Source organism: Trypanosoma brucei, chromosome 7, assembly GCF_000002445.2.
Source record: "Trypanosoma brucei brucei TREU927 chromosome 7, complete sequence".
NCBI classification, from domain to species: Eukaryota; Euglenozoa; class Kinetoplastea; order Trypanosomatida; family Trypanosomatidae; genus Trypanosoma; species Trypanosoma brucei.
The window spans coordinates 667597-682836 of NC_007280.1; the positions used below are offsets into that span (position 1 = coordinate 667597).

At 48.2% G+C, this 15240-nt stretch overlaps 6 protein-coding genes across 6 annotated transcripts, besides 4 other annotated features; all 6 read right to left on the reverse strand.

The window, feature by feature from the left end:
- Positions 1 to 15240: part of a sequence feature (sequence corresponds to BAC RPCI93-22O10) that runs on past both edges of the window.
- Positions 777 to 1187, reverse strand: Tb927.7.2600 (hypothetical protein, conserved; the record flags this gene model as incomplete). Its single annotated transcript, XM_840790.1, has 1 exon — positions 777 to 1187. One exon carries the CDS (start codon positions 1185 to 1187, stop codon positions 777 to 779), a length of 411 nt encoding a protein of 136 aa, XP_845883.1.
- On the reverse strand, positions 2192 to 3079 carry Tb927.7.2610 (hypothetical protein, conserved; the record flags this gene model as incomplete). The annotated part of the gene is made up of 1 exon (XM_840791.1): positions 2192 to 3079. The coding sequence occupies one exon, from the start codon at positions 3077 to 3079 to the stop codon at positions 2192 to 2194; it is 888 nt and encodes a 295-aa protein (XP_845884.1).
- Positions 3380 to 3406: a sequence feature (AT_rich).
- On the reverse strand, positions 3831 to 4715 carry Tb927.7.2620 (hypothetical protein, conserved; the record flags this gene model as incomplete). The annotated part of the gene is made up of 1 exon (XM_840792.1): positions 3831 to 4715. One exon carries the CDS (start codon positions 4713 to 4715, stop codon positions 3831 to 3833), a length of 885 nt encoding a protein of 294 aa, XP_845885.1.
- Tb927.7.2630 (hypothetical protein, conserved) lies at positions 5087 to 7789 on the reverse strand (the record flags this gene model as incomplete). Its single annotated transcript, XM_840793.1, has 1 exon — positions 5087 to 7789. The coding sequence occupies one exon, from the start codon at positions 7787 to 7789 to the stop codon at positions 5087 to 5089; it is 2703 nt and encodes a 900-aa protein (XP_845886.1).
- Positions 8580 to 8600: a microsatellite.
- On the reverse strand, positions 9360 to 10721 carry Tb927.7.2640 (hypothetical protein, conserved; the record flags this gene model as incomplete). Its single annotated transcript, XM_840794.1, has 1 exon — positions 9360 to 10721. The coding sequence occupies one exon, from the start codon at positions 10719 to 10721 to the stop codon at positions 9360 to 9362; it is 1362 nt and encodes a 453-aa protein (XP_845887.1).
- Positions 11239 to 11337: a sequence feature (A-rich).
- On the reverse strand, positions 13139 to 14752 carry Tb927.7.2650 (hypothetical protein, conserved; the record flags this gene model as incomplete). Its single annotated transcript, XM_840795.1, has 1 exon — positions 13139 to 14752. The coding sequence occupies one exon, from the start codon at positions 14750 to 14752 to the stop codon at positions 13139 to 13141; it is 1614 nt and encodes a 537-aa protein (XP_845888.1).

The following is a 15240-nucleotide window of genomic DNA, read 5'->3' on the forward strand; positions in this document are numbered from 1 at the left end:
TAAGAATAAAAGTTGAGCTCGTCCAGAAACTGTGGTGCAAAGGTGAAGACATGCCTCAAAACGGTAAAAAGAAAAAATTAAAACAGTGAGTCGTATTTCCACACTGCCGAGCCGTTTGTGAGTAGCATTATAAAAAGGAACTGATATTTACCAAATGTACGCACCGAAGTAACGGCCCGTAGTTCAAAGTGAATGTTTGATCATGTAAGAGTAGAAAGCTTTTTTAAAAAGGATTAAGAAAAACACTGTGTGATTGCTCTATTAAACCGGCAAGATGCACAAAAAAAAAACACGACTCACTCAAACGCGCTTAAATTGACTCCGAACCACTGGAAGAGTTACGAAGCAAAAAAAAAATGAGAAAGGACATTTGAGAAAATGAGAGAGTTTGAACCACAATATATTTCGTAAAGGCATCAATCAAGAAAAAAAACGTACCGAGACAGGCTCCCTCCGAATTCCACAACTCCCCCATTCATTCACACCTATCTGCTTTGCACTACCTACAAGGCAGTACACGCTGCGACACGTTCCCCGTTTACTGGAGTTGATGAGATGTTTGGTTGTAGGGGTAAAAGAATGTAAGGAAAAGGCAGTTGATGTAAGTATAACTGGGTGTAACGCGAAACCAGTGCTAGCAGCGGTAGTGAATGACAACACGATCCTGCACACCAAATAACAGAGACATGAGTCCCCATATTCCATCGGTGTGAAAGAAACGAGCTCAGGACAGGGCCTCAAAAACACATCCCTTGAAACCCTATTCACCGGAAAGTTTAGTCCTCACCACCAAACTCCTGTGTTGTAGAGGGTGAGCAATCACTCCCTGTAACTGATTGTGTCGTTTCCGTCAATGGTTTCACATATCGCATCATATGCGGTGGCGGGGGGATGGGGACGTCGGTCCACTCAACTTGCACTCCTGCGTCGGCCGTGAGCGGTGGCGGTGCGTATTCTACCAACGGAAGCACGGCGTTGTCCTCAATTTCCTCCTCATTGTCTAACTCCAGTAACAGTTCCTCAAGGTAGGGCATGCCAGGGATGAGGTTCGGGTACTCCCCGCGAGCGTTCGGCACTGCCATATGCGACACGTCATCACCAGGTATCAAGTAATATAGCAGGCAAGGTTGCTCGGGCACATACGGCAGGGTTTTGTTGTCCCAACGGCATGGCTGCACCGTAGGCATCGCAGCTAAAGGGAGGAAAACAAAAAAAAACCTTCGGAGGCAAACTCCACTACAGTCGAATTGGAAAACCGTTGGACACTACTATCGCAATAATCTTTTTCATAAGAGCAGCAGCACAATAACAATAACAAAACCGGGAAATTGAATTCTGCCTCTGCTGTGGGGAAACTCAACCCCTCGGTGGGGGCCGCACAGTATGCCTGAACGCAAAGGGAAGGGACAAATTAAAACGCAAAAATGTGATGGCCGATGCGACAGCATGCACGATGCACATTTACGCAACGGGAAGATATGGCAAGTACCTTCTGAAACTCACTCTGCGCATGCAAATGCAAATGTAAATGCAAAAAAAAAACGGTGCAGCAACGCGCACGATCATGGCCATTACAAACGACATCAAACAATAACAAAGAAAGGGAACAAGGGGGTGAAGAACTTTGCGCCCCGCTGGTTCACCTTATGCGGAGGAATCAACAGCAATCGAAAAAATGTAAAAAAAAAAACAATATCAGGCGATATGGTGAAACCGAACTCTGCCCTCGGATCATGAGGAGTGGGGGCGAGGGGGAAGAGCCAAAATGCCCCATCAGACCACTAACAAGGAAAGCGCGCTATTGACCAAAAAACAAACAAAGAGCAAAGCGAAGCGAAGAATGCGAGTGAGCCAAAACAACATGCACAGTAACCCCGAACGGGAAAAACCATCTCCGAAATGGTTCGATCACTGGCTTTGTGCGGCCGCGCGTAACACACTTCACAGAGTGCTAAGTGAAGAAAAGTGAATAAAGACAACCCAAAAAAACCGTCACGGATACCGGTACACACACGCACCAGCACAATCATATCACAACAACAACAATACGTTCACTATTTACGGTGAAAATAAAGCACGTCGTGCCCGCAATCTGCAGAGTTGGATAGCAGAGGTGTGGAGTACGAATTTACAGAGAAGGAATGTAGCACAAGATCAACTCTATGAATTTTGCGAGGTGGAACGAAGGTGATTATCTCAAATCCATCTCTTCACCTGTGGTTTCATTGCCTCCATCCCCCTCTACCTCTACCCCTATACTCTCCTCCGTCTTACTACCCTCTGTCCCCACGTCACTTTGCTCTCCCCTGCCCTCCCTTATCGCCTCCACGTGATCTCCTACTTCTTCTTCTGCCTCCTTCATGCAGTTGGTCTGATTGCTACTGTTTGCTTCCACCTTCCCGCTGTCACTCCCTAAACCCGAGTCCCCCATGCCACTTGACTGGGTAGTTTTCGGACGTATCCCAGTGGGCAGTGGCTTAAGTGGGGCTAATGTGCTGATGATTTCTCTAAAATTTTCCTTTTCCACAGCGGAATCGACGATCACACTGCTGGTCCCTCTCCCCTCTCGTGACAGGGAACGAGCGTGGAACTTTCCCACAACGTCTCCACGAGCAACCGGGCTGCGGACGCTGGACGGGCTTTTTTCCCCTTCCCCTTCGTCTGCCGCGTCGATCGACTGCGGTGCACCATTGTCGTCATGAGCCAAATCCTCCGTGCCGAGGGTTTTGAGCCACGCTCGCGCCGCTACTGCATCACACTTCCGGAACCTCTTACCCGACACATCGTCTTTCACGTCGTCCTCAACTGCCTCAGGTTCCGGAGAGGCCTCCTCGTTTACAACCTCGATATCACCATCCTTGTTGTTTTCCGCCTCCCTGCGAACCGCCATCTCTACATCCGACTCGTCTAACTCCTCAAACTCAGTAGTCACACCTCTGTCTTCTTCAACAACATCGCTGTTACCATCATCACCAACTGTGCGCCGCTGAAGCCATCGTCGGTGGTGCTTTTCAGCCTCGTCGAAAATGGGATCAAACTCCTTTTCCCCACGTTCCGCGGTACATCCCTCGCCATCCATATCGAGAACTTGAACACCCACCGTTTGTCCATCAACCCCCGTGGATTTTGGTCCCGCTACCGCACCACTGGCATGAGAATATTCATCCGCTGCCGAGGGAGAAGTCCACAACTTCAGTCCTCTCGCTACGGAGACGTACTGGTGCAGACGGAAGTATCGTATAGCGAATAATATACCACCCACGACAGGAATAACTAGTAGCAACAACAGGAGGTATAACAAATTGACCGATTTGCTGCCTTGCTCACTGGAACTCGTCGACGCGCCGGGCACCTGAGAAGCGCTACCCATCCCCCTCCCAAAAAAAAAAAATAATAATAATAATAACTGGAGTAGTCTCTCTTCTTATTAGCACGGTTGCTCCCCACAAATGCTCTGCAGTGCCTACACCGAGCCACGTGTCCCCACCCCCCCCCAACCATATGCAGATGACAGAACGAGAGGGAAAAAAAGGGGAAAAAAGGTGAATGCGGGGGCAAAAAAAAAAACAACAAAAGCAGTGATGAAAATTATTTAACTGAAACGCAGCAAAACATAGCCGATTCGGCCGAAACGACAAGCGGTAAATGGACATATTCTGCTTCGTAAACAATATGTCTAGAGAGAGAAATCGAGCATGCCCCAACTTGATGATGACGGTAGATAGTGAACACTAGCGTAACAAGTGAAAGAAAAAAGCCAAAGGAGAAGTCATCGAGACACGGAACGCTGCAACGCAAGAAGGCATCAAGCACAAAAAAGGAAGGCAACATCACCAGCGGTTAATCGCCTCCTCATTGATCGGCCGATGCCAGGCCCGACCAGTCTCCTGCAACAGGCGTTGCCTCTTCTCCCGGTCAGCAATCTTCACCCGCGTCCACATCACCTCAGCAACGTGCTTATTATCAAGGTACGCCATCCAGTTTTTCTTGAGAAGTCGCTTCTCATCCATAGCTGTGTACGGTGCTGGTATATCTAATGGTAACGTTTCCTTCTTCGCTCCAGGTGCCCCGCGCGGTCGATACTGAGGTCCGTGCAAAGTAAAATATGTTTTACCGCGGAGCGTAAGTGCCCATGACTGACCCCTAGGACTGTTTATCCACTTCTGCTCCCACTCCTGCCGAGCACGAACTTCGTCGGTGGGTTGGCGAGCCTTCGCCGCGGGGATGGTGCGGTGCGTGTGACATAAATTATTGCTATCGCCCGTTTGCAACACCCCGCCAATGGTCTCAATAGAGTTCTCTGGCACGGTGTAAAACTCTGGGTTGTCGCGAATACCCATGACAATAGGCTTCAAATCCTTAAGAAATTGCTTGTAAATGTTCATCTCCGCTTGCTCCATGAGCTTTCGGCCATCAGCGCAGGCGCTGGCGTACGCTGAAAGAATAAGTTGTTGCTGCTGGTAAAGTGTCAGATCCTCCACGCATGGGTTTACTCGTACGCGTTTGAGGTAACCAGCAGGGGTTGTGACAACTTCTACGCGGCCACCCCACTCGCGCCCCACGACCTCCATGCGATCAAATCGTATCTGGTACTCATACTTGTTATTGTATACAAAGGCCAATATTCGATGGAACTGACGTTCCGACATGAGTCTACCATGGTGCGCCCAAAGCGCGCCACGCACCCGCTCAGTGATACGACGGTACACTTCCATACGATATGAAGTGTACTTCAAACTGGTTTCCCTCGTTTATTTACTAACTCACTCAACGGTTCACTTTAGCTGACGCTATTATTTGGTTGGGCAGGGAACCTGCCACGGTGGTATCAGTGCACTCGCAGCAGATTAACAAATAAATGACTACCTGCAGAGGCACCAGATGCGTACGCGGCCGACTTCCAAGGTTGTACGAGAAGATAATAACAGTAACAATATAAAATATCAGGGAGCTAATTAAATGATTAGAGAGCATAGAAAAAAATATGTGAACACAGAGGAGGGATGTGGGCGACGGGGAAGAAGAGAATAATCGAAGGCGACGGTATACACGGCAAAAACGTTACAACATGCACCAATAAAGCCAACTACCGACCCTTGACTCGAGGAGTTGGCCAGTACGTCTCACGCTCGCCGTAGTGCTTCCACAACCCCACTGGCATGGAGCGGTACGATATTTTAGATGTGCTGTTGAGATGCATTTGCTGCTGGGAGCGAAGAGTTTTCGTGTGGCGGGTCTCATTCATATACTTTGCAGCTGTTACCTCACCTTCAAATTCCTCAAACTTCTCCGTCACACGCCCACAGTTGCGGAGATATGCTTCACACTCTTTCTTGGTCATCCCCCTCATCGCTGCATCCTGCTTCACACGCTCAGTCCTTCTCTTTAGCACTTCCAAAGCTGCCCAGGGTGCGGTGGGTCGCGCAGCAACCGCCTGGCGCATGTACGTGTGCGCTTCCCATTGTGCACGGCGGCCCGCCACGTCGTCACATGCGGCAGAAATCAGCGATGGGCCGAACTTCTTCCCCGCCTTGTACTCAGCAACTCGGCCGTCTGACTCCTCAGCAAAAAACTTGGTCCCTGATCCTTTTTGAAGGCGCGCGCGCCAGCGTGCTTCCTTCGCCTGTTCGCGTTTGCTCCTCGGTTTTTGCGTCTCGCGTTGCGCGTACTGGTCAATAAGGTTCAGGAAGCGAGACACACCACCTTTTGATGAAGCAGGTAGCGTGCGATTTCCACCACCGTTCGTGTTCCCCGCGCCAATTACCGCCGACAGTTCAGTTGTCCTACCCGGAGCTGCACCACCATCACCATTGCCTGGCCCATGCCCAACTCCCAACTGTGCACCATGGTTAGCCACATCCACAGGGCCTCCAACATAACTCGTGCCCCCTACTTCTAGATCGATTACCTTTCCTTTCAGAGCTGAATCACGATCGAATTCTCGAAGTTGGGCATCAGTTTGATCCGGAGTGCCGTCAACGTAGGTTAACTCAAGTGTTGAAGTGTCAGGTCGCTCCAAACCGGTGTTTAGTCGGAAGACGCCGTAGGCGCTTGCGTGTCGTTGAAGTGGATGCGCGCGCCGCCATGCAAGGAACCTTTCTCGCCGCTTTAATTTGGAGTCCCCTCTAGATTTACCAATATGAGGTGCATCATCATCGTTTTGAAAGGTCAGAAGGGGCTCATCGGCCATTGAATCCGATACAGGAGTCGGTACCGCCTCAACGGTGCCTTCCTCATCACAGTCTAACGAAAGAACGAACTTCCGCTCCTTTGCAGATGGTTTTGTATGAAGTGGAGGCTGAGGTGGGGGATGCGGGGATGCAGTCGAGGGCACTAAACTAAGCCCTGGTGCCTTAGCGTCCTTTCCAGCCACTTCCCTCGCGCTTCTGGTAGATTCAAAATAAGCCTTCGCCATCCGCGCCTCTAAGCATCGAGCTTCACGAATTCTCTCCTCCTCCTTTTCGAGTCCTAGCCGCATCTCAGCATCCGCTTTGGCTTTAAGAATTTTTCGAAGTCTGTCACCAGGAATAAGTCCAGAAGTTTCAGCAATAAGTCCTCGCAGCATTTCAATATTAGTCCCATCATTTGCAGAGGTAGGAATAATAAACGGAAACACCTTGCGATACTTTCGGCGATTCTTGGTGATGACACTGTAAATCTGCCGCATGACAGAGCACACGCGCGAATGGGGCACGGAATCGCATTTCGTTAACACGACAAAAAACACTCCATGAAGATTTTCCAACCATGTAAAGTAACGCAAATCCACCTTAGTAAGTCCTCGTTCGCAGTCAATGCAGAGCAGAAGCGTATTCACCGAACGTCTCACACCGAGATACGCATCTGTCAACTCAATTGCCTTATCACGCCACTGCTCAGACATCCCCTCCAGACCAAACCCCGGAACATCAACAAAAGTGAGTTGAAGGCCTCCACCCGGTAACTTCACGAGACCGTTACCCTTCACGTTTAGATACCGCTGCATCTGCTCTGGGGAAACGCTCTGATAGAAGGAAAGTTTCCGCGTCGTGTTGGGTGTGCTGCTTGTCTTCGCTACTTGTTGACCGAGGAGCGCATTCAACAGGCTCGACTTCCCAGCGCAAGCCTTGCCAACAAGGACAATTTCCTGATACAAGTCGTTGATCTCAAAGAAAAAGGTATGCTGATCGTAAAGAGTGGTCCGGCGTCGCCCACACCTCCGCTGCTCCACAGAGGTAGCTGTCGAATGCCCTGCGGAACCGCCTTCTTCATCGTCGCGATACATACCTGCCTGCTTAACCAAAGAATAATGTTGCCCCAACATCACCTTATTCCCTAGGCTTATAGCCTCTTCTGTTATCCTCCCGAAACTAAGAGGCGGAGCCGGTACTAATTTGCCGTTGTATGTGTAGTCCGAAGGATCCGGGTGAGTCACTTGATAAAGTACACGTCGCCGCTTCTCAACAAGCCGTTCCCGGGCCTCCTTAAAGGCGTCAGTCACCAAATCGATAACGTCAGTGCCTATACCCCGAGTTGCCGGGTGATGCTCACCAAACTTCATACGTTTACCAGCGGCAGACACTTCTTGCAATTGTCGTCCGTGAGAAGGATCCAAAACAATGTCGTCGTCTGTGGTGTCTGGAACAGTGCAAAGTACATCGCTGGCGCAGCCACTATCGGCATCCATAAGAGCAAGTCGTGCGCCATTCGGATCCCTTCGTTTGGAGGATGCCAGAAGCGCGTCACCATCCATCACCTTCCTTGTGTCTGACTGCTGTTGCGTGTAGCGAGGTCGGCTGCGCAGCGGCATTCGGCCTAAGAGATCGAATGCAGCGGATGGACCGCACCGCCGTAGTGGAGTTAGCCATGGCATGCAACTTTACGTTTGTGCAAAAGTGCAATTGTAGGGAGGAGAGAGAAGGCAAAACGAAAAGAAAGTGCGCAATAACAATGAATGAAGCGACTCGACACTGCAAAATGGGGTTGTCCCTGCTATAAACAAGCAACCACACATGTCATGAGGTCAATTTAACAACCAAGGCGAAAAGAGCAGCAAAAACCTTCTTCCTCTCCTTTCTGCATTTGACGGCTTTTTCAAATGAAAATAAATGCGTTAAAAAAACAACAAATCGGTTTACTAAAGCCCTACACATACAACATCTTTTGATTTGGCGAATCTTTATTTCCTCTTATTCCTTTCTTTGACTTTCCCTACAACAAATAACAAACATATCGATAGTAGTAAAACAGCTTTTCATAATCTTTAAAATGTACTAGATCCTCCCTCCAACAGGTACAAACATCATTTACTTTTTTTCTGCTTCTTTCTTAATCAAGATGAACCTCCGGGTTTCTACACCCGCCGGAATCGAAAAAAAAAATGACAATAATAGTCAGTGCATGACACTGAGAGTCACAATAAGCCTGTTCGTTCGCTTTCGATTCCCCTCACGCCCTCAACACTTCCACAGTTTTGCTCTTCCGTCGCCGTCTCACACAATAGTGGGAAAAGGAGCGTGATACTGAAATGGTCAAGAATAATACAGGTAAACAAATAATATAGATACCGTGCGTTCGATCAACACACACACAAAAAAAAAATATATATATATATATATATAACCTGTGGCAAAAAAAAAATAATAATAAGCGGCTGCAGCGTAGCATCCGTTGGGACCACAACCTTGCACCTACCTTTCGAATGGAATGGCAGCGGGGTGGCCACACTAACTTTCACCTGAGGTTGTAGAAAAAGGGAATGAAGGAGAGTGGGGACAGTTAGGGAAGCCCCCATAATCCCTCATGATAGATTGAAATTACTTGTGACGCGACCAGGGGACTAGAGTGACACGGACGTACAAGTATAGAGATCCCCAAACAACACCTCTCAAAATCCCACTGCATATCTCCTCTGGTTGAGTGAAGAGCTTTTCAACCCCCTCTACCTCAACCATCACGTGACACCGCTTTTCACAGCGGGAGCGGCACTCTCATCCGTATAACATTGATGCCTTCCCCCCACGTAGTGCATCTGCACTTCTTTGACCGTAACTACGCGGCACGACAGCAGTGCCAAATTACATATGGTTTCAAGCACATGCCACAAAGTAAATAACAAAATCATCGACGCGTGTTTTGCCTGTATCGTCGCCGTGGTTATCGTAAACTCACGCCCTCCACCTCCGTAAATACATGATCCCATTCTCATCTCAGTTATTTATGTCTCCCCCGCCCTCAATAACATGTTGGTTCTTCAATTAAGAGACAAAAACAAAAAGTTCATCACATGAAATACACCCTCCTTAACGTAATTAACCTCATACATAAAACGAAAGGATATATTTGGCGATGAAAAACTGAACATGGAGCGTAATACGATCCTATTTGTCGGCCTCCCGCGCACGGACCCTGATATAGTGAAGAACGGTCTGCAGGTCATGCTTCAGCAGCATCAACTCCGAATTTTCGCGTTCGTACTTCTCGCGAGCCTCCGATAGTTCTCCTCTGCTGCTATCGACAGCCACATGCTGCTTCTTCAGCGTTTCCAATGTCTCCCGAGAAGCGTGCTTTTGATCAGTCAACAAACGCTTTAACCCTTCAATGTCTCCATTCAACTCCTTCATCTCATTATTTAAGGCATACCGCTGTTGCACCAACTTACTTTCCATGTCAGCCACGCGTGCCTCACGAATGTCTCTTTCCTTCGTCGTGGTCAACAACTGATCCTTCACGTGAGTACCACGGCGTAAATGGAACAACTGATCCTTCTGCAGTTGCCGTAGACGTTCACGTTCTCCCTTCGTAGCCTCAATTTCAGCCTTCATCCCATTAAATATTTCAGCTTTTGCCTTGTCACGAGAGTCGGTGGTAGCGTTCACCTTCACCTCGTGGGCACGATATAAGTCTTGGGCAACACGATTACTTGAATCAAATGATGCTCTGGCATCCTTCAGACGAGATGGCAAGTCTTTGACATTTACACGCCACCACTCAGGAAGGTCCGTCTCGTTCCTTGCGATGTATCGTTGGCGCTCTTTCGTCCAGCAGGCTTGTAAATATGAATTCTCCACTGCTGCCTCCAGCTCCTCCACCTCCCGTTCCACATCACCGTCGTAGTAAGAGGATATATCACCAAGATCAATCTGAAGCAATGCGCGCTTCCTGTCATCCTCCAGTTGCTCAGCTTCTCGTCGGAGTTCGATGATATCTTCGTATATGTTCAGGTTTGGCTGCATCTCTTTCTCATATGCTTCGAATTCCCTCAGCTCCTTCTGCAGCCGAATAATAATCTGCTCCTCGGTTTCTTCCACTTCTTCTTGGGGCAGCGACTCAGCCGCACTCGAGCACCCCACATTATTGACGTCACCTTCATCCGTTCGCGGGGCCTCCTCCCCCAAAAGTTCACCATTAAGATCCCTTTCCCCTTCGATTTCATTGCACTGGGGGATGACTTCGACTAACTTCTCAGAAAAGAAATTTGCCTGGTCCTCAGATGCGGCATCACCCAACTCATCGGCGGCAGCTTCAGTCGCCGTTTCCGCTAGTCCTGACATAGCTCCTGCTGCCAATCCTTCAGCGTCTCCTCCTGCCAGTCCTCCGAGAGCAGCACTTTCCGCCTCATCCTTCGCCACACCCGTTGATGCGCCCTCACGCAGGCTCGCCAACTTACTCCCAGGTGAGACGGCGGCGTTGGAGCCCGGGCTCCGTGCATTCTTTGCGGAAGACAGTGCAGTGGTGCTCATTGCCTCAGACTTTCTTCCCACTTCCTTTAAACACAGTCTATTGCCTTTGCGCTACACCAGTCTTAGTTAGGTATGTGCAATGATATCGTAGCCCCCAGTGCGTATCTGGTTTTGCAGTTGAGGGGTCGTTCTCGCTTAGTTGTATTGTTCGCTTGTTAATTGGTCACTTATCACTTTCTAACATTGATAAATGGAACCCCAATGGTGAAGCAGTGTGGTACCAGTAAACAAACAACAGAAAAGAGTTGAAAGAAAAGAGGTAACGGAAATTAAAGGGGGAAAAACAGAAACATAGAAGGAGACCCCCAAAAAGGGAAGCAGCAAATAACTGCAGCAAACGGACAGGCAGGTGCTAGACAGGCAAGCACCTCCCTCCTCTGGAGACGGTTCAACATGGATCACTTACACACATTTTTCCTCTTCGACTTTATCACGCTCAATTCGTTTTGTGCTTTTTCCAGGGGTATAAAGGAAAGGAAAACACAAGAAGTGCAGTGTCATCTGAAATTGTCAATATGAAATGAAATCAAAACAACAAAACAAAAAAGAAAGGTAAAGTAAAAGGCAAAGTAAGAAAAAAGAAAAAAGAAAGAAAAGTGAAGAGAGAGAGAGAAAACGGAACCTTTTTCTTTTTCATTCGGCACTACTCGTAATTCCAAGTTCAGCTCCGTTTCCCGCCTAACCTCGCTCCACTTGAGCACACTAATAAGCCTTTCCCCTCCTTTTACTTTTCCTTGTTGCTGTTGCTTTTTCGTAGTACATTTGTTAACGTTGTTGCTAACCTCAATCCCTTTTTTCAAAAGTTTTTTCTGTATAATTTTATTCTTTCGCTATTTTACTTATTTCTTCTTGTTTTCATTGAGTTTTCTGTTATTATGGTTTTCAGCTCGCTTGTTTGCGCCATCCATCCTCAGTTAGTTACTATTTCTTCACCTTTTATTTTCCCTTCCAGAGACGCAAACAGAAAAAAAACCTCACCCGCAATTGCAACTACTGGAGTTGGGATGATTCTTAGTGGTGACAACGGTGGCAGTAACAGAAACCAAGGTAAAAATTTAAAAAGTTTTAATGCACCAGGGAGAAAACTGTCGGGAATTTCCCCTTGCATTCCTCCTCACTCTTCCCCTACGCAAGCAACAAGAGGAAGAAAAGGGGCAATAATAAAAAAAAGAGAAAGCAGGACATGTGGATAATGATCGAATTCAAAGGAGGGGGAAAGAGAGGAAAAAAGAGGAAAAAAAGAGAGGCAGAGAAAATAGATAACGAAACAAATGGGCAAGACGGAGTTTGCGGATCCAATTGTAATTCGTTATTTTTTCCCATATTATCTCTTGCCGCAGCCTTAACACTAAACTGCGTATCTGCGTATGCGACGGCACATCTTATGTTCCCTTTCTTTTTCACACACCCCACACACACACACACGCATGCATACGCGTCTCATTCCACCATAGTTCCGCCTTCCCATACGCGTACACAACCCAGCGACAGCTCCAAATAGGCAACCTCAAACCTCTCATTACAAACTCGGATTACAAAAGAAAAAAAACAGCGAAAGCAGTCACAAGGACGGTTTCCCGCTTCCTTTAGCCTCTGTTTGCTTTCTTTCATTCATTCACTTCAAGTCTGCATTTGTCGTACTTTAGTATTGAGTTCGTTCGGTTCCTCTGCTTCGTTGTACATGTGAAGAAAGGAACCTACACAAGAACAGGGTTGGAGCCGGTGAAGTAGAAAATTTTTGACAGCAACGGGGGCAAAAAAAAGACGAAAAGGGGGGGAAAAAGTACAACGACACGCTCCTCAACCACACGTAAGCGGCAGGAACGGGGCAATAACGAGTAAAAAGAAAAAAAGAAAATTGAAACGCCGCACCGCAACGGCCCTCACACAGAAAAACAATATTTGCCTGTAACCGGTAACCCCCTCACATCTTCACTTACCTCCTTCCATCACCTCCTCCCCTCCATCAGCCAACCACACGCATGCCCCACGTAGAGGCGAGAAGAGAGGGACTGAAAGTCCCAACAGTAACAATAATAATGATGGAGAGAAAGGAGAGTAAACAGAAGCGTAATATAACAAAACGACAAAAGGGCGATTGTGCACTCCATATGGGGTTCACTTAAGCAATTACGTACACAAGACTTATGTACAAATCATACACTTTTATTTACTGCTTTCACAGACCTCATACACCTCCCCCCCCCCCTTCCTCTTCGAGTGCCTTCCTTGACAAAACAGTCTCACTACCCACAAACTTTAAATACATAAACCTTAAAATATTAATGCGGTTAGCATAAAGACATGGCCCTTCGCCCCCCACAACACTTGCAATGAAGAAAGGTCCGCATCCATACACACACACACATATATATACGTACATAAAGATACCCGTTGCAGGTGTGAGCGGGCGTACCTCAGTAGTTGGCTTCACGAGCACGGACACGGATGTAGTGAAGAACGCACTGCAGCTCGTGCTTGAGCGACATCAAGTCTGAATTCTCCTCCTCGTAATCTTGTCGCGCTTTTCGAACCTCTTCTCCACTTCTTGTGACATCCAACAAATGCTTCCGTAGCTCTTGAACGATACTCTCGCCACTGACTTTCGCATCCTTCAGCTCGCGCCGCAACTGAATGAGTTCCATCTCAAGGTCTTTGACTGTACGTTTCAGCTCCACAGAAGCACCAAAGTGCCTATTCTCCTCACCCACAACTCGGGCCTCCAGAGCATCCTGACGCCTTTTCGACGTCACCTGCAGCTCCTTCACGTGAGTACCACGGCGTAAGTGGAAACGTTGTTCCTTGTCTATAACCAACAGACGTTCCCGCCGCTGACGCAGCTCGTTCAACTCCGCAGCGATCTCTTGCCGCAGTTCAGCTTTTGCCTTGTCACGAGAGTCGGTGGTAGCGTTCACCTTCACCTCGTGGGCACGATATAAGTCTTGGGCAACACGATTACTTGAATCAAATGACCTTTTGGCCTCCCTCAAACGAAATCCCAACTTCATGATATCCACACGCCACCACTCAGGAAGGTCCGTCTCGTTCCTTGCGATGTATCGTTGGCGCTCTTTCGTCCAGCAGGCTTGTAAATATGAATTCTCCACTGCTGCCTCCAGCTCCTCCACCTCCCGTTCCACATCACCGTCGTAGTAAGAGGATATATCACCAAGATCAATCTGAAGCAATGCGCGCTTCCTGTCATCCTCCAGTTGCTCAGCTTCTCGTCGGAGTTCGATGACCTCTTCGTACATGTTCAGGTTTGGCTGCATCTCCTCCTCATATGCTTCGAATTCCCTCAGCTCCTCCCGCAGCCGAATAATAATCTGCTCCTCGGTTTCTTCCTCTTCTTCTGGAGCACCCGACGATGGCTGGCGGTCTGACCTCCTGCTGCTGTCAAAAAAGTTCTCCCCATGCGCATCAACATCACTCTCACTGAGTTCAAATTCATCGGCACCCCCCTGCCTCCGCTCACTCCTTCTTCCGCTTTTTGCTTTACTCCTCAATTCACTTGTTACCTCACTTCCCAATTCGCTCCATTCTCCATCACCATCGTCCCGCACACCATACCTCGCCTCGACGCTTCGCCCACTTTTCCCCGCACTCCTCATCTCGCTGTCGCGCACGCTTTTCCTGTCACTTTTGAGTTCACTTTGTGGTGAAAGCTCGCGAGTGCTTTTCCGGTCACTTTTGAGTTCGCTGTGTGATATTTCGCGCATACTCTTCCGATCACTTTTGAGTTCACTTTGTGGTGAAACTCCACTCATGCTTTTCCGATCACTTTTGAGTTCACTTTGTGGTGAAAGCTCGCGAGTGCTTTTCCGGTCACTTTTGAGTTCGCTGTGTGATATTTCGCGCATACTCTTCCGATCACTTTTGAGTTCACTTTGTGGTGAAAGCTCGCGAGTGCTTTTCCGGTCACTCCTTAATGCGCCCTCACGCAGGCTCACCGACTTACTCCCAGGTGAGACGGCGGCGTTGGAGCCCGGGCTCCGTGCATTCTTTGCGGAAGACAGTGCAGTGGTGCTCATTGCCTCAGACTTTCTTCCCACTTCCTTTAAACACAGTCTATTGCCTTTGCGCTACACCAGTCTTAGTTAGGTATGTGCAATGATATCGTAGCCCCCAGTGCGTATCTGGTTTTGCAGTTGAGGGGTCGTTCTCGCTTAGTTGTATTGTTCGCTTGTTAATTGGTCACTTATCACTTTCTAACATTGATAAATGGAACCCCAATGGTGAAGCAGTGTGGTACCAGTAAACAAACAACAGAAAAGAGTTGAAAGAAAAGAGGTAACGGAAATTAAAGGGGGAAAAACAGAAACATAGAAGGAGACCCCCAAAAAGGGAAGCAGCAAATAACTGCAGCAAACGGACAGGCAGGTGCTAGACAGGCAAGCACCTCCCTCCTCTGGAGACGGTTCAACATGGATCACTTACACACATTTTTCCTCTTCGACTTTATCACGCTCAATTCGTTTTGTGCTTTTTCCAGGGGTATAAAGGAAAGGAAAACACAAGA